This window comes from Somniosus microcephalus, chromosome 29 (assembly GCF_052327205.1).
Source record: "Somniosus microcephalus isolate GS21.2 chromosome 29, FLI_Smic_1.0, whole genome shotgun sequence".
NCBI lineage: Eukaryota > Metazoa > Chordata > Chondrichthyes > Squaliformes > Somniosidae > Somniosus > Somniosus microcephalus.
The window spans coordinates 39,174,106-39,197,824 of NC_141015.1; the positions used below are offsets into that span (position 1 = coordinate 39,174,106).

Below are 23,719 nucleotides of genomic sequence, written 5' to 3' on the forward strand. Positions count from 1 at the left end.
AAATGGCTCAGGTTCCAAAAGGCTCTGTGACTTAGACAGACAAGGCGGCTGCCGTTCCAATCACTACGTAAAACCTCCACCGCGTTTACTTGCAGACACCAAGGGGGAAAAATTGGGTCACGCCCCCGCGCCCGAAATTCAGCAGTAGTGCCCCAAGAGGGAAGCAGGGCGCTTCCCTGTGAGTGAATATGGCAGCGCCATGTGCAGCAGCGCAACGCACTGTGGCACGTCGTGCCACGGTACTGCAGGCCTTCCTACCCTTCTTAAAGGGGAGGGGCCTAGCGCGGCGCGACCCAGGGCCCAGCTGGGCCACCAAGGATCGAAGTGCCGGCAAAAGAGCCCGGCACGCAAGAAAAGTACCGAGCTCACGGTGAGCAGCCGGCACCCCGTGGCGGGGGGGGGGGACTGCAGAGGAGGCCGGGGGCGGCAACGGGGGCAGGTGCTGGCAGGTGGCCAGCAACAAAAATTTGCGCTGCCCCGGCCGCAGGAAGGCCCCCCGTGACCCTGTCGGACATAGCGTCCGGTGGTAAGTCGGGGGCGCTACCGAAGATCGCAGCCGGGGCGAGAGCGGGGCGCTGTGCACGGCGATGACGTCATTGCCAGTGGCGCAGCGCCATGGGGCGCTAACGGTTACCGCCGCCGCTAACCTCCCGCTGAATTTCGCAGGAGGCGCTAGCAGCGCTGCGCCCGGGCGCTAGTCGCTTTGCGCCCCGTTAGCGCCCTCTTAGGGCACTAACGGGAGGCGCAAATCAACCAAATTTTTCCCCCTTGCACTGTCCTTTACCTTGTTTGCAGCAATCTTTTCAGACACTCCGCCTCACAGATTAGGCAGTGTTTATGTCTTGTGGTATCGCAGTGTGTACATTCTGTTAGTTCTGGTTCAGCTTGGAGAGCCACTAGGAAAAAACTGTTCATGTTGGAATGCTTCCAGGTAACCTCCGATGAGGAAAACACAGACTTGCATTTATAGAGTTCCTGATTACATCTCTCTGAAATGTCTCAACGTGCTTCATGTACAATGGCTCCAGTCACTGGGATTAGGTGGGGTAACTCCAACAGCTACTTTGTGCAAAGGAAGATCTCACAAACAGCAGTCAGATGAAAAGCCCGAATGTTAATCACTGTACGATCGTGAATCGCCCTCCTCCCCTAAACCAGGACAACCCGCATAACGGATTTGAGCGTGTAACAGGTGAATGGTGCTGAACAGAAAAACAGCCCTTTAATCCCACAAGGACACGTGCACTTTCGCAAGTCTCTTACAGAAGTACTTCCCAAAAAGAGCTTGCAGCTTTTGAATCATTATGTCAGCATTTTAAAAATTAAAATAACTACCCCTCCCTCTGCTGCACCCCGTATGTCGCAATAATCTCTTCTTTTGCAATGATTTCTCGGTTTCCATCCAACACCGCGTCCCCCCGCCCCCTCAGCTGTTCTGTAACCTCTCTGTGAAATCAGGTTTCTGTTTAAAAACAAGCCCCCGACCTTTCTGTCAAAGAGGCCTAAAAAAGGGTTCCACTTAGAAGCTCCCAGCCTCTAGCTCTTCACTCTTGCTGGCTGTCTCTCTGACCCGGCTAAAATCATCGTCTTTTTTTTGCTTGCGATACCTTTAACCATGTAATTTATCCCTTTCTGGAATGTGAAGATTAATTTACTTGCAGGTTTTAAGTTTTGCCAATACGTTGCACAAAGTATTCTCAGAGAGCAGTAAGTATTAGCGTTAATCTATCTATAAATATAAAAAGATTTACATATCATGTATTCCGAGCTTTAAATATGTCTGTGGCACAGATGATGTGTCAAGTTTTGCAATTGATAGAAATCTCTCAGCATCCAATAAAAACACTTCACCATTATTGGTTTTCAATGACTGGCTCGAAATTTGAGACATTTCAAAAAGAAAAAACTTCACCACGTAACTATTTGTGATTTTGTTCATCAAAAGGCAACAAATTGTATTTATATAGCGCCTTTAACATAGTAAAACGTCCCAAGGCGCTTCACAGGAGCGTTATCCAAACAAAATTTGACACCGAGCCACAGAAGGAGGTAAAAGAACAGGTGACCATAACTTTGCTCAAAGAGGTAGGTTTTAAGGAGCGGCTTAAAGGAGGAGCGAGAGGTTTAGGGAGGGAATTCCAGAGCTTAGGGCCCAGGCAGCTGAAGGCACGGCCGCCAATGGTGGAGCGGTTAAAATCATCGGGGATGCGCAAGAGGCCAGAATTGGAGGAGCGCAGAGATCTGGGAGGGTTGTGGGGCTGGAGGAGGTTACAGAGATAGGGAGGAGGGTGAAGCCGTGGAGGGATTCGAAAACAAGTATGAGAATTTTAAAACTGAGGCGTTGCCGGACAAGGAGCCAATGTAGAGCACAGGGGGTGCTGGGCGAACGGGACTTGGTGCGAGTTAGGACACGGGGCAGTGAGCACAGGGGGTGATGGGTGAACGGGACTGGGTGTGAGTTAGGACACGGGGCAGTGAGCACAGGGGGTGATGGGTGAACGGGACTTGGTGCGAGTTCGGACACGGGGCAGTGAGCACAGGGGGTGATGGGCGAACGGGACTCGGTGCGAGTTCGGACACGGGGCAGTGAGCACAGGGGGTGATGGGCGAACGGGACTCGGTGCGAGTTCGGACACGGGGCAGTGAGCACAGGGGGTGATGGGCGAATGGGACTTGGTGCGAGTTCGGACATGGGGCAGTGAGCACAGGGGGTGATGGGCGAACGGGACTTGGTGTGAGTTAGGACACGGGGCAGTGAGCACAGGGGGTGATGGGGGAACGGGACTCGGTGCGAGTTAGGACACGGGGCAGTGAGCACAGGGAGTGATGGGTGAACGGGACTCGGTGCGAGTTCGGACACGGGGCAGTGAGCACAGGGGGTGCTGGGCGAACGGGACTTGGTGCGAGTTCGGACACGGGGCAGCCGAGTTTTGGATGAGCTCAAGTTTACGGAGGGTGGAAGATGGGCGGCCGGCCGGGAGTGCGTTGGAATAGCCGAATCTAGAGATAACAAAGGCAATGGATGAGGGTTTCAGCAGCAGATGAGCTGAGGCAAGGGGGCTGAAAGGATTCCCTCTGTGTTGAAATTTACACTATTCTGCGATATAAATTCTACCAAGTAGAGGACAGGGCACTATGGTGCAGCAGCTCTCAATGAAGCCTCAGTGTAGAGTTGATAATGAATTTCCAAATCAACAAGTGGGAAATATTCAAAGGAGCAGACTAAGGTTAGCCTTTGAGCATGTGCTGGGCTCTGTGATTCAGACACAAAGACGGATATTGAGCAGAAGCAAATTCCTGTTTCCCGATAGAGACTTCTGAAATGTACTTCTTTATACGAGTGACTAACGCAAAAGCTTTCACTGTTGGTGCACAGACTGTAACTGCCGGCATTGTAAACATTCTGGGTAAAGGATATTTTTATGAAAATCTGTTTATGCAGGGCTCCTCGGGTGTAACGCTTGCACAGAGAGCATCGCCATATTTCACAAAGCCTTTTCCTTTGGGGAATCTCAGGATCAGTGTACAGAAAAAGGACTCCAAGGGGCATCACCCACCATCGGAAAGTTAACTGTAAAACTTTTTAACTGTGATATAATGAAGCCATTCACATAGAAAAAACATAGGAAAAGTAGGAGCTGGTGTCGACCATTCGGCCCTTCGAGCCTGCTCCGCCATTCAATATGATCATGGCTGATCCTCTATCTCAATATCATATTCCCGCTCTCTCTCCATACCCCTTGATGCCTTTTGTGTCTAGAAATCTATCGATCTCCTTCTTAAATATATTCAGTGACTTGGCCTCCACAGCCTTCTGTGGTGGAGAATTCCACAGGTTCACCACCCTCTGAGCGACACTTTGCGACAACAGCGTTGGTATGGAAAGTATGATGTCAGAATATTAGAATAATTTCAAGGTCATTGGTATCCAACATGATGGTGCGCTCTTCAAAGGTGCTTTTATGACACTGCACCATTGTGCCTTCACAAAGTCAACATGGATTTACAAAAGGTAAATCGTGCTTGACCAATTTTACTGGAATTTTTTGAGGGTGTAACTGGTAGAATAGATAAGGGAGAACCAGTGGATGTGGTGTATTTGGACTTTCAGAAGGCTTTTGATAAGGTCCCGCATAAGAGATTGGCGTGCAAAGTTAAAGCACATGGGATTGGGGGTAAGGTACTGACTTGGATAGAGAACTAGTTGGCAGACAGGAAGCAAAGAGTTGGAATAAACGGGTCTTTTTCCGAGTGGCAGGCAGTGACTAGTGGGGTACCGCAGGGATCGGTGCTAGGACCCCAGCTACTCACAATATATATTAATGCTCTAGACGAGGGAACTAGATGTAATATCTCCAAGTTTGCAGATGACACAAAGCTGGGTGGGCGTGTGTGCTGTGAGAAGGATGCAGAGGAACTCCAGTATGATTTGGACAGGTTGGGTGATTGGGCAGATGCAGTATAATGTGGATAAATTTGAGGTTATCCACTTTGGTGGCAAAAACAGGAAAACAGATTATTATCTGAACAGCAATAGATTGGGAAAAGGGGAAGTGCAACGAGACCTGGGTGTCCTTGTGCACCAGTCGCTGAAGGTAAGCATGCAGGTGCAGCAGGCAGTTAAGAAGGCAAATGGTATGTTGGCCTTCATAGCGAGAGGATTTGAGTACAGGAGCAAGGATGTCTTGCTGCAGTTGTACAGGGCCTTGGTGAGACCACAGCTTGAGTATTGTGTGCAGTTTTGGTCACCTTATCTGAGGAAGGATGTTCTTGCCATGGAGAGAGTGCAGCGAAGATTCACCAGACTGATACCTGGGATGGCAGGAATTACTTATGAAGAGAGATTGGGTCGATTGGGCTTATATTCGCTAGAGTTTAGAAGAATGAGATGGGATCTCATTGAAACTTATAAAATTCTAACAGGACTAGACAGACTAGATGCAGGAAGGATGTTCCCGATGACGGGGGAGTCTAGAACCAGGGGTCACAGTCTAAAGATAAGGGGTAAGCCATTTAGGACTGAGATGAGGAGGAATTTCTTCACCCAGAGAGTGGACATGGGGACAAAGCAGGGACAAGGTACTGAATTTGGATGATCAGCCATGATCTCATTGAATGGCGGAGCGGGCTCGAGGGGCCGAATGGCCTACTCCTGCTCCTATCTTCTATGTTTCTATGTTTAAAAGACCAGAATCTAAGGAGCTTGTGGGCTGCCCGGGATACAGGGAGCTAGTTTGAAAGCCTATGGCTTAGGAAGGGGTTGGTCAACATCCAGCGCCAATTGCGAGTGCGTATGTTCCGTACGAGCCAAGGGCGGAGAGGTTCCGTTGTTGTGATGTATCCGGGTCAATGGAATGCAGCACCAAGATCAACCTGATGGGGACCAGCTGTTTCCTCGCTTCAGGATCTCCAGAGGGAGCATCAGTAGGCTACCAGGGTCTGAAGTTTATTTCATCTCGGACTCTGCACGTTATGTTAATAAAAACAGAAAGGTCACTGGCAAGTTTCAGTTTGAAAACGCCAATTAAGAACAGATGCTTGGGAGGACTGAGGTGGGGGCGCTACTCACTGAGTCGATGTATTTTGATTGAAATATTGTTTAATTATAGGGATGTGTGACCACAGTACTATTTAAAATCGCCACCTTAAAGGACAACTACCTACACAGAAAGAACGGAAGGAAAAACCTTCACTTATGTTTTTTTAAAATTCGCTTATGGAATGTAGGCGTCGCTGGCGAGACCAGCATTTATTGCCCATCCCTAATTGCCCCTTGAGAAGGTGGTGGTGAACCACCTTCTTGAACCGCTGCAGTCTGTGTGGTGAAGTTGCTCCCACAGTGCTGTTAGGGAGGGAGTTCCAGGATTTTGACCCAGCGACGATGAAGGATCGGCGATATACTTCTAAGTCAGGATGGTGTGTGACTTGGAGGGGAACTTGGAGGTGGTGGTGCTCCCATGCGCCTGCTGCCCTTGTCCTTCTAGGTGAAAGAGGTCGCGGGTTTGGGAGGTGCTGCCGAAGAAGTCTTGGCGAGTTGCTGCAGTGCATCTTGTAGATGGTACACACTGCAGCCACGGTGCACCAGTGGTGGAGGGAGTGAATGTTTAAGGTGGTGGATGGGGTGCTGATCAAGCGGGTTGCTTTGTCCTGGATGGTGTCGAGCTTCTTGAGTGTTGTTGGAGCTGCATTCATCCAGGCAAGTGGGGAGTATTCCATCACACTCCTTACTTGTGCCTTGTAGATGGTGGAAAGGCTTTGGGGAGTCAGGAGGTGAGACACTCGCCGCAGAATACCCAGCCTCTGACCTGCTCTTGTTGCCACAGTATTTATCGTGTCCTCAGAGAGTCCCGAACTACTTCACATCCTATTAATAACTTCTGAAGTGCTTATCTAGACAAACAAGGCAGTTAGCTTTTACACAGCAAGATCCCCCAGGTAGCAGGTGGACAGTTAATCCGTTTTTGGTGGTGTTGTCCAAGGGAGAAATAGTGCCGTAGGATCTCCCGTGACCACCTGAACGGGCAGATGGGACCCTCGGTTAAATGTCCCATCAGAAAGACGACACCTCCAACAGTGCAGCGTCCCCTCGCCGCTGCACTAAAGTGACAGCCTCGATTATGTGGCTGCAAGTCCTGGAGCGAGGCTCGAAAATACAAATTGTGTGGGACGGAACAGTGGCAGCTGACATTTACTAGACTTGATGCAAAACATGTCCCATCACTGCAGACAGCTCAAGTGGAACGTTGAACCTTAGAGCCAAAACACTAGAGTAGAAGTCAAATGATGTCATGTGGAAACTGTAGAGTGCTCTGGTAAGATCACAGTTCCGGTACTGTGTCTAATGAATCTCTGACGTATTGCTCATGGTCAAGGGTATACTGTTTTATATGGACAGGAACATTATATGCAATGTAGTACTCTGCTGCCAAAGTGTAGGTGTGCATCCCTTTAAGACTGAAGAGTCTGGAGACAGTGGGTAGCTTCACTCCATGGATACATAACAAAATGAGGAGCAGGAAAGGACCAGCTGGTCCGTCGAGCCGGCCCCGCACTCTTGATTCCCGAGCATCCGGACTAAAAACTTCCTGCCCCCCAGCAACCATTAATGCCTCTTCAGCTTGGCTTTTTATTTTGGGAAGCCCAATAAAGAGCTTACAGATATTGTGGCTCTGGCATTTGTGCTCTTGGAGAGTTTTTCTTGTATGTTGCAAGCGAATGCCCTTATTTATTTATGTTTTTTTTTCCCCCCCAAGTGTGACACAGAAATGACACATTGGAGCACCACAGGGTGGGAACGCAAGAAATAGGAGCAGGAGTAGCCTATTCGGCCCTTCGAAACTGCTCCGCCATTCAATAAGATCATGGCTGATCTTCCAGCTCAACTCCACCTTCCCGTCCAATCCCTTGATTCCCCTAGAGTCCAAAAATCTATCGATCTCAGCCTTGAAAATACTCAAGGAGGCCAAACCTGTACACAGGACTCCAGGTGTGGTCTCACCAAGGTCCTATATAAATGCAGTAGGACATCTTTACTCTTATAATCCAATCATAGAGTCATAGAGTTATACAGCACAGAAAGAGGCCCTTCGGCCCATTGTGTCCGCGCCGGCCATCAAGCCCTGTCTATTCTAATCCCACTTTCCAGCACTTGGTCCGTAGCCTTGTATGCTATGGCATTTCAAGTGCTCATCTAAATGCTTCTTGAAAGTTGTGAGGGTTCCTGCCTCTACCACCCTTTCAGGCAGCGAGTTCCAGATTCCAACCACCCTCTGGGTGAAAAAGTTTTTCCTCAAATCCCCTCTAAACCTCCTGCCCCTTACCTTGAAACTATGCCCCTTGAAACTATCCTTTTGTAATAAAGGCTAACATACTATTTGTTTTCCTAATTGCTTGCTGTACCTGCATGTTAACTTTCTATGATTCATTTACAAGGACACCCAGGTCAATGAGGAGGTTTTAAGGAGCGTCTTAAAGAGGTTTAGGGAGGGAATTCCAGAGCCCGGTCCCCGCTTTCTCCCCATATCCCTTGATCCCTTTAGCCTTAAGAAATATATCTAACTCCTTCTTGAATATATTTAATAAGTTGGCCTCAACTGCCTTCTGTGGTAGAGAATTCCACAGGTTCACCACTCTCTGGGTGAAGAAATTCCTCCTCATCTCAGTCCTAAATGGCTTACCCCTTATCCTTAGACCCCTTGTCATCAGATCTCTGTATGTTTCTACCTCTTTTTCGTGATGTGCCGGCAGGTTATTCCTATTGCTGTCTACCTCTAGCATCAGCACCTTGCTGTTTCCCTTTGGATGGTGGAGAATGTTTTTCTGAAGTTAGGACACGGAGCACAGGATTGTGTCAGTCTTTCCATGTGGTTAAGCGACTGGTTATTAAAGAAACTGAGGAAAGTCCTCACAATATATCCTAGACAATATTCCAACGCACTCCTGGCTGGCCTCCCACATTCTACCCTACGTAAACTTGAGGTCATCCAAAACTCGGCTGCCCGTGTCCTAACCCGCATCAAGTCCCGTTCACCCATCACCCCCTGTGCTCGCTGACCGACATTGGCTCCCGGTTAAGCAAGGCCTCGATTTCAAAATTCTCATCCTTGTTTTCAAATCCTGCCATGGTCTCGCCCCTGCCCTATCTCTGTATCTCCTCCAGCCTCACAACCGCCCCCCCGAGATATCTGCGCTCCTCAAATTTTGCCCTCTTGAGCATCTCTGATTATAATCGCTCAACCATTGGCGGCCGTGCCTTCAGCTGCTCTGGAATTCCCTCCCCAAACCTCTCCACCTCTCTTTCCTCCTTTAAGACATTCCTTAAAACCGACCTCTTTGACCAAGCTCTGTCTTAATATCTCCTTATGTGGCTCGTGTCAAATCTTTGTCTAATAATCGCTCCTGTGAAACGCCTTGGGACGTTTTACTAAGTTAAAGGTGCTATATAAATACAAGTTGTTGTTGTTGTTACAGAAGGGACGGTTTTAACATCAGGAAGACCCGAATTTATCTCGCACCTTGTCACATCTCTAAGTGACAACAGATAATAGTCTCGAAATTTCTGTTGGTCACATTTAGCATGCAAATACTCAACGCACGTCGTTCCTTTGCCATTTAACATAAATAGATTAATGGCTGCATTAAAGTAACTGACAAACGAATATCATACAACTGAATTCACCCAATTGCATTACCACTTCTAGACTCAGATGAATAACAGTGATTGTTATGTAGTCAAACACAGCAGCCATTTTGCTCCGAGCAAGTTCCATTAGACAGGAATGAGATGTACGACCAGCTTAATTTTTTTTGGCAGTATTGGTCGAGGGAGGAATGTTGGCAGTTTTGGTTGTTTTCAAAAACAGCAGCTGAGAAGACAGAGTTTGGAGATCTTTCGACACTTGCCTTGGAATTAGGAACATTCGGAGCAGGGGGGAGGCCATTCAGCCCCTTGAGCCTGCTCCGCCATCCAATTAAATCATGGCTGATCTGCCCCCGAGCTCCATTTACCCGCCTCGGCGCCACATCCCTCGATACCCAACAAAAATCCATCGATCGCCGTCTTGAAAGCTCCAATTGACCCCCAGCACCCACAGCCAGTTGAAGGAGAGCGTTCCAGATTTCCACCGCCCTTTGCCTGAGAAAGCGCTTCCCGATTCCGCTCCTGAACAGCCTGGCTCCAGTTTTAAGCTCATGTCCCCTTGTTCCGGATTCCCTCCACCAGAGGAAATAGTTTCTCCGTATCCACCCTATCAAATCCGTTAAATATTTTAACCGCACTGTCAGGTGACCTGACGCAGGCTTGTGTGTGTTTTCAGCGCTGGTTTGAAAGTTAAGCACGTGGGCCGCACATTTTGATGAAATTAATGAAAATAACAAAAAGAACTGCATGTGTATTGCGCCTTGCTATATCTCAGAAACAGCTCAAAAGCGTGACTCACACAATTCATCATTTAAAAAGCAGTGAGTGTTGTCATATCAGTGACTGCGACATCCATTTCGCACACAGCGATTAGATGAATGATCAGTTCATTTGTTTTCATGGTGTTAGAACATAGAAACATAGAAAAATAGGAGTAGGAGTGGCCATTCGGCCCTTCGAGCCTGCCCCGCCATTCAATATCATGGTTGATCCTCTATCTCAATACCATATTCCCATTCTCTCCCCATACCCCTTGATGCCTTTTGTGTCCAGAAATCTATCTCCTTCTTAAATATATTCAGTGACTTGGTGAAGTCAGCCTTCTGTGGTAGAGAATTCCACAGGTTCACCACCCTCTGAGTGAAGTAATTGATCCTCATCTCAGTCCTAAATCACACAGAAATCACAGAAACCCCACAGTGCAGATAGAGGCCATTTCGGCCCATCGAGCCTGCACCGACACATATCCCACCCGATCCCCGTAACCCCTGCACCAACATATATCCCACCCTATCCCCGTAACTCCACGTATTTAATCCCCCTATTTAATCCCCCTAACACTAAGGGTCAATTTATCATAGCCAATCAACCTAACCCGCACATCTTTGGACAGTGGGAGGAAACCGAAGCACCTGGAGAAAACCCACGCAAACACGGGGAGAATGTGCAAACTCCACACAGACAGTCACCCGAGGCCGGATTCGAACCCGGGTCCCTGGCGCTGTGAGGCAACAGTGCTAACCACTATGCCACCGTGCTGCCCTGTCCTACCCCGTATCCTGAGACTGTGACCCCTCGTTCTAGACCCCCCCCCAGCCGGGTTAAGGGAAGACTGTGGGCCACGACACAGTTTGTTCCTGGGGCCATGACATCTGAATCTGCTCTCAGGACAATGAATCAACTTCTCCTCCCTCAGTACTTAATTGGTGCATCAAGCTAGATTATGTCCTAGAGTGGGGCTTGAACCCACAGCCTTCTGACGCAATTACTAATGAATCCCACACACTGATGGACGAGATTACATTTTGTGCAATGACATTAAAATGTGTGTGTTGATGTCACAAGGCGAGATAGCGAATCATCCCCAGGTGTTAGATACAATCTCCCAGCCACACATGTGAGCAAGATGAATCTCTTAACACAGCATCAAATCCCGATTGCACAATCTAGATTAATATTAAACAACGTGGGCAATTGACTATTTTAAGTTAACACACGGCGTGTTGGGACTGTAGAGTTTCTTATGTCAGCCGGGGCTCAGTGAGTGGCACCCTCGCCACTGAGTCAGAAGGTTGTGGGTTCAAGTCCCACTCCAGAGACTTGAGCACAAAAATCTAGGCTGACACTCCCAGTGCCGTACTGAGGGAGTGCCTTCGGATGAGACGTTAAAACCAAGGCCCCGTCTGGACGTGAAAGATCCCATGGCACTATTTCGGGGTCCTGGGGCCAATATTTATCCCTCAAACAACATCACTAAAACAGATTATCTGGTCATTATCACATTGCTGTTTGTGGGAGCTTGCTGTGCACAAATTGGCTGCCGCATTTCCCAAATTACAACAGTGACTCCACTTCAAAAAATACTTCATTGGCTGTAAAGCGCTTTGAGGCGTCCGGTGGTCATGAATGGCGCTATATAAATGCAAGTCTTTTTTTCTTTCTTGGTCTAAAGGTGTGATTAACTGTGACCCAGAGAGACACTGGGCAGGATTTTCATTGAGGAGGTGGGACTACAACTTTTGGGGTTGTAGTCCCGCCTCCATTGAGTTGTGGCCAATCCACGCGATTTTCCCTTGATTGACCTTGTTGAGCCCGCCCAGCGGGCTCAGCAGGCCAATTAAGGGCCACCCGGCAACAGGTGACATCACAGGTTGATATTTCATCTGTCAAGAGCTTTTGACAGATGAAATATCAGCGTTTGACAGCTCTGTGAAGCTGTCAAACACTGACAATCTGTACACTAAGTTAATTCCTTCCTCTCAGGCTGATTTAGAGATCTCTCCAGAACAGAAAGCTGAATGAAGCAACTTTTGACAGCTCGCGGCCATTCTGCTTTCTGTGCCAGTGAGAGGAGGGACTCCCGAGACCTGAAGGAAGGAAGGCTGTAAAGGTAAGTAAATGTAAATAAAACTTCTTTAAACACTTTACACACACCAAACACATTTACCTCTGCACTCATGCACCCATCACTCACCTGAACACCGGACATCTCGACCCCTCCAAGCCCTTCAGCCCGACGGTCCGCCTCGCTAACGTGGCGTGGTTTGGAGCCGTCAGGAATCCCACACTTCAAGAATGAAAATAGGGATTAGGCTAAAAACTGCCTGTTAACAGGCAGTTAATTGGCACTGATCCCCTTCCTGCCTCGGGGAGGTGGGTCCCAGCACAGGTCGGGTATCCGCCTCCTGGGAAACTGGCATGGAGGCGGGTTGGGTTTGTGCCCCCCGATTTCGCGATTTTAACCCCCCACACGCCTCCAATTCCGCCTCCACGGCCCAATGAAAATCCTGCCCACTGTGTGTGAGGAGACACAGAAGCACCAGAGTTATACTGCGGGCTGTGAGTCACACACTACCCACCAGGAGAGAGCTCTGCGCGTGCGTGCTCACAATGCTGCTCCACCATTGGCTGTTTTTTTATGATTGGATGGTGCAGCTGACTGCTTCCCTTAATATTAAAAAGACGCTGCAGCAGGTTTAACAGGACGGACCTCACCAAATTGGACTTAGTCGCCACACGATGCCAAGCCCAATTACTGGGAAATGGCCATCCTTCAGAGGACTCTCTCATCATTACCTTTCAGTACAACTGACAGTCTAATGAGGACCTGCAAGGGCACCAGCTCTCCATTTTACAAAGCTGTCATACCAGAGGCAAAAAAAATAAAATTTTGCCATTAAAAAAGAATCTTCAGCTTTTGGAAAAATTTGCAACGTGATCTGGGAGCTGACGGTGTGTGTGGAGCAGCATCCCCCTGGTGCACAGTCCTCCTAGAAACAGGTCCAGGGACCCAGAAACAAGCAAGTCTCTTCTACCACTGACTGCACAAGACCTGTGCATCATGAATCAGCTGCAACAACAACTTGCATTTATATAGCGCCTTTGACGTACTAAAAGGTCCCAAGGCACTGCACAGGAGCGATTATCAAACACCGAGCCACATAAGGAGATATTAGGACAGGTCACCAACATTTTCCAATCTCTCACCATTTAAAAAATACTCTGCTTTTCTATTTTTCCTCCCAAACTGGATAACTTCACCCTTCTCCGCATTATATTCCATCTGCCCACTCACTTAATCTGTCTATATCCCTTTGCATCCTCCTCACAACTTGCCTTCCCATCCAGCTTTGTATCGTCAGCAAACTTGGATACATTACACTCGGTCCCTTCATCCAAGTTACTGATGTAGATTGTGAATAGCTGAGGCCCAAGCACTGGTCCTTGCGGCACCCCACTAGTTACAGCCTGCCAACCCAAAAATGAAAATGACAACACTGTCTACACTTCAAAGGTACTTCATTGGTTGTAAAGCGCTTTGGGACGTCCTGAGGTCGTGAAAGGAACAATATAAATGTGAATCTTTCGTTCTTTGTTTCTCCTGTGAAGCACAGTTGAGCTTGGAATTTTACCATAAATTGAATTAAGGGAGTACTGAATCAAATCCACGACACAAGTGCGTTTGGAGCACCAACATGCCGTAGTTATTCTCAACAGCGAATGCCATGCATGTGTTATAATTAGCTTTCTTTGATCTTCATTTTATTCTTGCTTTCTCTCTCTGCAGATCAGGCCACAACGCTGAAGGTATCGAGTGGCCACATGGTCTACACGTGCCCGGAAGGACTAAATGTCACCTTTAAGTGCAGCCTCTCCGGACACCTATTGGACAGGCACGACTTCCTGGCCAAGTTATGGTACTTCAGCCACAGCAGGAACGATACGTGCACAGAGAAGGTGCACATCCGCAACACCTCGGTCAAGTGGGAGACCCACCATCAGTACAAGGGCCAAGGAGTCTACATGGGTTCAGATCACAAGGGCGTATTCTGGGTCACCCTGACCAACCTGGTGCCAGCTGACCAGGGGATTTACTGCTGCGTGGTGCACGAGCTGCACAGACCGCAAGAAAACAAACGCCACCCGAAAATCGACCTGACTGTGCACGGCTCCATGGAGCTCAAGGTCACTCGTGGTAAGTCTCTTTAGAAAATGATTGTGTCAGGGACTGCACATGGCTATAGGGTGTACTCGATACCAGCCGAGTGGCCAAAGCTGGACTACATGTCTTCTCATCCTCACCTCAGAAAGAAATGGTCAGACATCAATGGGGATGAGGTCCTGTGGCCACGCTGTTTAGCAACAACATCTTGCATTTATATAGCGCCTTTAATGTAGTAAAACGTCCTAAGGCGCTTCACAGGAGTGATTATCAAACAAAATTTGACACCGAGCCACATAAGGAGATATTAATGGGCCAGAAATTCGGGTCCCCACGGGCTGTGTACTCACCCGTAAGGCCAATGGAAGTGCCGGTTTTGCGCATACACTGCGCATGCGCTGGAAACCGGAACTTCCGTTCCCTTGAAGGAAGGAGTTCGGAGGTCAAATGCGTGCGCCGGAGAGGCAGCGTGTGCGCCTGGAACTTCCGATTTTTTTACAGGTTTCTCCGTGCGGGTAAGTCCCTAGCAGCTGTGCGTGAAAAAAGCAGGCGCAAGGCCTGCTTTTAACAAGGTAAGAGGTTAATTAAGTAAAATTAAAACATTTTTTCCCACAGGTTTATAATTTTAAAATACTTTAAAGAAAGGTAAGTTTATTTTTAGCCCCGTTAAAAACTTTAATTAATTTTTTCAAAAATTTAAATTTTTGTTTAAAATAATTAATTTATGTAATTTATAGTTATTTTAAAAATGTGATTAAAAAAAAATTTATTTGAAGTTTTACTTATGTTTTGGGGCCGATCTCTATTCATAGGTTTGACAGGACTTCCTGTCAAATCTATGACTGGAGATTCCCTGCTCCGATTGGCTCCCCATGGCCCATGTGATCCCAGGGGACGCCGCAAACTAACTGCGCCCCTGGGATACACAAGCACTGCGTGCCGGCAGTTGGAGGAGGCCCAGGATCGGAATCCCTCGTGGCCCCACAGCACGACATCAGAAACACAGGCAAAAAACCCCCACAGAATCATAGGAACAGGAGGAGGCCATTCAGCCCCTCAAGCCTGTTTCGCCCTTCGATCAGATTATGGCGGATCTGTACCTCCACTCCATTTAACCGTCTTTGTCCCATATCCCTTGATGCCCTTGCCTGACAGAAATCTAATGATCTGAGTCTTAAAAATTTCAATTGAGCTCCCATCATCCACGGCCTTTTGGGGCAGAGAGATTTCCACTACCCTCAAAATTACCAGATCCAGTAAAGAAACTGTTCACCTCTATCCACGAATACTGACTGGCTCAAACAGTGAAACAATTAAAAAGGCAATTCACTATTGTCCCCTCTGCTGGCCAAGATTTCCGAGGAACTAATGAAAAGACACTTTACCCCATCAATTACGTCATTATCTGTCCACGCGGTTGACTGCGACTCCCTTCTCCCGGCGTTAACGTCCTCACAATGGGCTCGGTAGTCTCACTGCCCCCCGTTAGCACCGGCCGTGTGGCCGCCGCCATTTTGAAAGGGGCCTAATGCCGGGCGTCCAAAGTTCCCGCCCGTTTTGGGCGACAGGCCCCTTTTAATATGGAACTCGCGGCGCTACGATGTAAACCGGACCCCCGATTGCCTTGTTGGGTCGGAGCCTGCGCGGGGCACACTCCACGGGCGAGGGAGCTGAAGAGGCCTGGCCAAAGGCAAGTGTCGAATTATTTTTTGTGGGGCCCCGGAAAAGAGAGAGTGACCCGCAGAAAATAATCTGGGCCCCTATTGGCCCTGGGACCCCCCACCCTCAGCGAACGCGACCCCCCCCCCACCCCCGGCCCCTTGGTGGCAGCCACCCCGGCCTGATCATAAGGCGAGCTGTAGGGGGACGCCTGTTTATGAGCCAATATTGCTCAGTGTCTGTTTCCCGCTGTGAAGCCCCTTGGCACGTTGAAGGTGCTAAATAAATGTGTGTTATTGATTTTTTTTACTCATCCTCGGGATGTGGGCGTCGCTGGCAAGGCCGGCATTTATTGCCCATCCCTAATTGCCTGTTTGTCTTGTCTTTCTGCCAAGTATTAAACTTGCTCAGTTGCTGCAAGATGCTGAAGCTAAAGGGTTGTGGGTTCAAGCACCTAATCTAGGTCATGCGATTGGTCAGATCAGTTTCCTTCCTATCCCCAGTCACCTCGATTAAAAAAAAGTGGTGCAATTTACCTGCGCAAGCAGCCACATGCCTGGTCCCAGCATGGTGATTGACAGCCGCCTAGCCTTTTGAGTTGTTGCAGTAACCCAGCCAAGACATTCTGAGAGAAAAGATTAGCACCTCAAGAGTTTGTTTTATGGGAAATTTAGGCCGCCCAAAGCTTCCTCCAGTCTGGAGCAGCCATCATTCAGGTTTTTTTAAATTCGTTCATGGGATGTGGGCGTCGCTGGCAAGGCCAGCATTTATTGCCCATCCCTAATTGCCCCTTGAGAAGGTGGTGGTGAGCCGCCTTCTTGAATTGCTGCAGTCCGTGTGGTGAAGGTGCTCCCACAGTGCTGTTAGGGAGGTGTTGTGTATGTAATATGTGTGCTACTTTGAACCTATGGACAGGACTGCACTACTTGTTGGGCGTAGTGATACGCAGTACCACTCCTGGCCATAGGGGTATAAATAGTACTGTGGGTACTGATCCCCCTCAGTTCCCGCCTGTGGGCATGAAGTAAAGACCTACGTGTAGTCCCTACCTCCAACCAGTAAAGACCTGTTTGAGTTATACGTTTAAGTCTTTGTGTTAATTGTTCAATACAATACACATACTTAACACTGGCGACGAGGCAGGTTCTTACCCTGCGGCAGTTATTCCACGGCGGCTTCGTCCACAGACAGGACGTTGAAGAGAGGTTTCAAATCTCACCACCCCAATGGAAGCGACAGGCATTAGGACCCTGAAGCCTCCATCAGCGACTGAAAACGGGAGGACAGAAGACATCCTGCAGCTTTTTCAACCTCGGTGGTGGGTAAGCCAAGCAGCGTTGGCTGCAAAGACAGGGCTGGGGGAAGTCGGAGGTAGAAGGGCGATCGATCGAAATCCCTGATAAGGGCCGCACTCGGGCTGGAAGGCGCAGCGTCGGCAGACACTGAAGGCGCGAGAGCCGCGGTGAAAAGCGCGGGCCAGCGATCGGGACCAAAGATAAGGGCCGCACTCGGGGCTGAAGGGAGACGGCGTCGGGGGACGGGTGAAGACCGCCAAGCGCGGGAAAACCGCCATTTTGTGGGCGGAGGACGACGGCAAGAGCGGGAAGCCGCCATCTTGGATAGCAGTAAAAAAAAAAAATCTGAAAAATTGCAAATCTGATAAAGTACTACAATGCCTAAACACGGGAATATTAGCAACTTTGATAGTGACATCGAAGATTGGGCCATATATGTTGAACGAGTTAAAAATTATTGTAAGGCCAATAAAATTCGTGAGGCTGATAAAGCACTAACATTATTAAATTTAATGGGTGCGAAGACATACGGGCAATTGAAACACCTGTTATCACCAGATGAACCGGCGGATAAGACGTTCGATGAGATTGTTACTGTCCTGAAAGATCATCTAAACCCCACGCCGCTGATGCTAGCGGAACGATTTAAATTTTACGACAGAAGGCAGCTACAGCATGAAAGCAATGCTGAATATTTGCTGGAATTGCGTAAATTAGCAAAATATTGTCAGTTTGGAACGGGACTGACAGAGGCACTTCGAGACAAATTTGTGTGTGGTTTATTTAAACAGGATACACAAAAGCGACTGCTCGAGGAGAATGAGCTGACGCTTGAGAAGGCGGTCACTATGGCAGCAGCACACGAAGCCGCAGCGAGAGGCACGGCAGTAATGCAGCTACGGTCACCGGAGCTCAGTGCACACAAATTGGGTGTGAGTTCTGGCAAATGTTATCGTTGTGGAAAGACAATGCATGATCAGAACCAGTGTTGGTTTAAAAACCAAGAATGTAGAACTTGTGGTAGGCTTGGACATATAGCTAGAGTATGCAGGTCAGCGAAGAAGACCAGCAACAAGAAGTCACCGCAAGGAAAATACGCAAAGGTACACAAGGTGGCCGAACAGGAGTCCGATTCAGACGCTAGCAGTAATGAACTGGCTAGCTTAAGCTGTAATGAACTGGCTAGCTTAAGAGTACTCAACGCTGGTAAGGGTGCAGACCTCCAGACAATTTGGGTCACTCTTCAGATAGAAGGAGTCCAAGTAAAACTGGAATTGGACACTGGATCGGCATTGACGGTCATAAATAAGAAAGATTACGGAAAGTTATTCCAACATATTCCCCTACAGGATACGGGGATTAGATTGAAAACATACACGGGGCAAAGAGTGTACCCCATCGGGAAAATAGAGGTTGCAGTGGTCCACAAGGGCGAAGACAGTCAAATAATGGACTTATATGTGATATCTGAAGGAGGTCCTCCACTACTAGGACGGGAGTGGATTAGGAAAATGAATATGGACTGGCATTTCCTACAAACAATAACGAGTGAGAACTTGGTGAAGATAGTCGGCCCAGACTCTGGAACGGATGATGGTAAGCCCAACTCAGGTGCAAAAGACAAAGTTTCAGCACAGAATTCCACTGAGCAACAACAACATAGTTTAACTGTGGATTCTGAGTCTGGCAAGTCTACTGATGTGCCCATTTCTGAGGGACACCGGGCTCGAACTCAACTCCATTTCAAACTACAACAGCAATTAGAACAAATGCTTCGCTGTTTTGAGCAAGAGTTGAATGCAACGAAAGAGTTCTTTGATATAGAGTTGGAGAATCTGGAAAGACAACAGAAGCAGCTGATGGAGAAAATGGAGCAGGAGCACACAAAACGTCTGGTGTCAGAGGAGTTAACGGTCAGCCAACTCCTGCATATGCTGAAGGACAGGACTCTGAAATGGAAAAAACTTGAACACGAACTTCAATATTCAAACGAAAGGGGTTCGGAGCTCTCAAAGGTTATTGGAAGAGCTGAGGTGGCAACACAGACTGAGATGACTGCAACAGAGCAGCCCTTGGATGCCAAAAGTACGCTGACTCACGTCAACGTAGAACAACAGACCGCTGAAACAGCTGCTCCGGTAGAGGGATTGAATAGTCCGATCAATCAATCTCCAAAAGAAGTTGAAGTAGTAAAATCTCAAATGAGGTCATTAGTAAACGACTTGCTGAAAGCCCTGAAAAAGCTGGATGAAGAGGTACGCATGAAGAAGTCTCTTCAGGAAAGATGTCTGGACTTGGAACAAAAGCTGGCTAACGCCCAGCTGGGTATGGAGGAAATAGAAGACCCTCTCGCTGGCCTAGATCAGGACGACACCGAATATTACTATGTCCTGTCCTGCCCAACTTGTAACTTCGACTCCCACCATACAGAAATCATGGAGGAGCACCGAAAGTCTACGGAACATCGGGAGAAGGTGGCTCTACTACGGAAAAAGGAGGAAGAGAAGGAGGAACTGCGCATGCAGCTGGCAGCTGACAGTGGAGCCCAGAGAGTCTCCAAGAAGCAGAAAAGGAAAAGTCAAAACAGAAGATGACCCATCTGAACCATTATTACCTCTACCAGTTCACACACGTGGTCCCTCCGAACGGAGCCAGTTCAGTTCGGAAGTTCAAACTGTTAAATCCATGGAAGGACTATTGAATGAGTCACTCCAGCAACGTGAACCGACTCCACCACAGAGATTGAATCTGTGAACTGTTTTCCGCAGAGACTGAATCTGTGATCTGTTTTGACATGAAGTTATCTATGTATCTATGTTATTCTGTTATGTAAACCTGAAGTTATATATGTATATATGTTATTACGTTATGTTAAATGGGGAGATGACTGTAAAGCTAGGAAGGGAGGAATGTTGTGTATGTAATATGTGTGCTACTTTGAACCTATGGACAGGACTGCACTACTTGTTGGGCGTAGTGATACGCAGTACCACTCCTGGCCATAGGGGTATAAATAGTACTGTGGGTACTGATCCCCCTCAGTTCCCGCCTGTGGGCATGAAGTAAAGACCTACGTGTAGTCCCTACCTCCAACCAGTAAAGACCTGTTTGAGTTATACGTTTAAGTCTTTGTGTTAATTGTTCAATACAATACACATACTTAACAGGAGGGAGTTCCAGGATTCTGACCCAGCGACTGTGAAGGAACGGCCGATATATTTCCAAGTCGGGATGGTGTGTGACTTGGAGGGGAACTTGGAGGTGGTGGTGTTCCCGTGCGCCTGCTGCCCCTGTTGTCGAAATCACAAGTTTCAGGAGTGTTTAAGACAAGAGTGTTGGCAAAAAAAAAATGAAAATTGAACAACCTGCAGTATCTGTCAAGAGAGAAAATAATCAATGCTGGAACTTGGTTCTGGAACCTCTGCATGAGCAGTCGCGACTTTCTAATGGTTTATATTTTTAACCACTCAATCTGAAAACATCTGATGTGTTGTACGCTGCAGCAAAGGAAATGAATAAAGTGTTTGAAGTGCGAGTGGCGGTAACCCTGCTCGAAAATGAGCAAGCGCTGCAAAGGATGAAATAAAAATCAAAGATTAAACACAGTCACGGCCCGTAGTTAAAAAAAAAATGTATTGATGATTTGTGCATCTAATTTTAGCAGAACGACTTGCTGTTTGTCACGCCTATTTCCTCCTGCCACGATCCAGTAATGTTTTTGTGCTATTGCTAAGAACCTGAAGTGTAACAGTTCCACCTGCTCCCGTTTCACATGAATGCTTGCTATTCAATCCTCCCACCACTGATGGCGCTAGCAACTCAGGACAGCCCGCCAATTTGGCCTGTTACAACAAACACAGCTAAAAGAAAGACTTGCATTTCTATAGCGCCGATCATGACCTCAGCACGTCCCAAAGCGCTTTACAGCCAATTAAGTACTTTCGAAGTGTAGTCACTGTTGTAATGTAGGAAACGCGGCAGCCAATTTGTGCACAGCAAGCTCCCACAAACAGCAACGTGATAATGACCAGATAATCTGTATTTTTAGTGATGTTGATTGATACAAATTTTGGCCAGGACACCGGGGAGAACTCTCCTGCTCTTCTTCGAAATAATGCTATGAGATGTTTTACTTCACCTGAGAGAGCAGACGGGACCTCGGTTTAACGTCTCATCCGAAAGATGGCACCTCCGACAGTGCGGCACTCCCTCAGCACTGCACTGCAGTGTCAGCCTAGATTTTTGTGCTTCAGTCTCTGGAGCGGGACTTGAACCCACAACCTTCTGACTCCGAGGCGAGAGTGCTGCCCACTGAGCCACGGCTGACACGGGACATAAAGGCATGACACTTCCTTCCACTAACAGCGAGGAAAGCAGAGATCCACTCATATGTATATTGAAATCCAAAATGGACTGCTATGTGGAAAGTTTAAACATTAATAAAACCTGAAAGGCAGTGTACGAGAGGGGATCCTGTAGAAGTGTATAAGATCCTAAACGGGATAGAAGTTGTAAAGCGGGGGTTAAACCATCTGGGGCTCAAGGGGACCTAGGAGCAAACTGGTTAATAGTTCAGAGGTGATATGAGGAAGCACTTCCTCACACAAAGAATGGCCAATACCTGGAATGATCTTCTGGGCAGGGCAGTGGAGGCAAAAACTCTTGAAATCATTGGAGGCAAAGTTAGAGGTTGTGGCGGATTAACTGCCGGCTACGATGGATGAGATAGATGGGCCGAATAACCTCCCTCTGAACTTTGTAAAATGGCACATTTAATTTCTCTTGGTAAGGTGATCCCCTGAACTGAATCAAGAATCTGCCAATGATTGAAGGTGTTAAATTAATTATGCTCAATAGTATCTCTGAGCCACCTTGCTGTTAATCTCCCATTTATATGTAACGGGGGCAGGTGAGACTGTCGGGTTAACGTCAGAACCTTTCATTTCCCAATAAATTCAGCACCTGAAGGGGAATCTAGTTGTCAGCAGGATTCAAGGTGGAGACAATCAGACTATAGCAAAATACTGCGGATGCTGGAAATCCGAAATAACAACAGAAAATGCTGGAAAAACTCAGCAGGCCCGGCAACATCCACGGCCTGCTGAGTTTTTCCAGCATTTTCTGTTGTTATTTTGGAGACAATCAGACTTGTGCCACAATCACTATTCTTCGGTAACACTGCATCTGCACGATTAGGGATTGGTGCTGCTGCCTATACAATTAAAACTAGCCTCTGTGTAAATGGAGAGGAACATAGTCCTCTCCGCCACCCCCCCCCCAAAAAATAAGATTCCACGACACTGCGTTTGATCTTGAGCTGCGCGAAAGACAATGAGAATCACATTCATCGCCTCCACGACAGCCAACAACTGCAAGCTCTCTCCGCTCCTCCCGGACAATCTCAGTTGCTGCAAAAATCCTTCGCTGCATCCTACTCTGGGCAAAACCTGCGGGTGGTGCAAGAATGGCCACAAGGCTGATCCCTGTTGGTGCCGAGTTTGAGGAAAGGTTAGAAAGACTCAAGACACTTAGACCTTAAGAGGTGACTGAGAGGGGACTGTGTAGAGGTAAAGCAGATGCAGGGTGGAACAGAAAACTATTTTAAGTTAAAATACGACTGCAGGACAAGAGCAGACAGGTGTAAAGGTCTCCCGGGTGTCCTCAACCAACATCACTAAAATAGATTGGGGGAGAAATTCAGTATCGCCCTGTTTGGGGCGCCGTTATCAGCCGTGCGCAAAATTTAGCGCCTGGCGCTAATTATCGCCTCCAACGGCAAACTTGGCTTTTATCGCCCCTGGAGGTGACTGGAGCGCTAAATCAGGCACTTCACACCTGTCTTAAGGCGCTAACACCGAGGAGTGAGGCGCTACCTCAGAGCGCTGGCGAAGCAAGGAAGGGCAAATCAAAATGAACCTGCAAAGTGCTGCTCAGTACTCAAAACTCCTTCACACAGCGTTGAATCTCTCCAGAAGCCTCTCTCTCTCTCTCTCAGAATGCGTGGTGCAAAAATGTCACCGACAAAAAAAGGCAGGAAGCGGTCGCCTTTAAATCGCGCTCCCCCAGTCCCTTTCTGACAGCATAACGCTCCCCTCAACCTGTCGTTGCTAGCGGCAGGCGGTAAGGCAGGGGGCGCCACTCAATATCTGGTCCGGGGCGCTAACGGGGCGTTGTGCACTCGACTGACGTCACAATCTGCCGGCGCAGGAGATTGTGGCGGTAGTGTTTAGCGCCGCCGCAAAATGTCTAGTTAATTTCGCGAGCGGCGCAAACATCGCCGTGCCCAGGCGCTAGTTGCTTTGCGCCCCATTAGCGCCCTCTTAAGGCGCTAATGGGAGGCGCAAACAACGGAATTTTCCCCCCATTATCTTGCTGTGTACAAATTGGCTGCCGCGTTTCCTACATTACAACAGCGACTACGCTTCAAAAAGTACTTCATTGGCTGTGAAGCTCTGTGAAGTCCTGAGGTCGTGAAAGGCGCTGGAGAAATGCAAGTCTTTCTTTTCTTTAAACTGGTAAAAGGAAAACTTAGGACTGCTATCAGGAAGCATTTATTTGCATAAAGCACGATCAGTTATCTGAATGGTCTTCCAGGTAAGGGAGTGGAGGCAAAACCTCTGGAATGATTTAAGAGTCAGTTGGATGGAAGGACGAGCTTGGCGGGCCAAATGGCTTCCACACATT

At 48.1% G+C, this 23,719-nt stretch overlaps 2 protein-coding genes across 2 annotated transcripts in view; one reads left to right on the forward strand and one right to left on the reverse strand.

Annotated features, from left to right (window-relative positions):
* LOC147098673 (cadherin-23-like) overlaps nucleotides 1-23,719 on the reverse strand; it is a 229,320-nt gene that overhangs the window by 141,216 nt on the left and 64,385 nt on the right. The gene's annotated exons all lie outside the window — the stretch shown is intronic.
* Nucleotides 1-23,719, forward strand: part of vsir (V-set immunoregulatory receptor) — a 69,213-nt gene that overhangs the window by 11,556 nt on the left and 33,938 nt on the right. Inside the window, exon 2 of the mRNA XM_085970668.1 lies at nucleotides 13,707-14,114. Coding sequence (XP_085826794.1) covers nucleotides 13,707-14,114 — 408 coding nt within the window. The remainder of the gene's footprint in view (nucleotides 1-13,706; nucleotides 14,115-23,719) is intronic.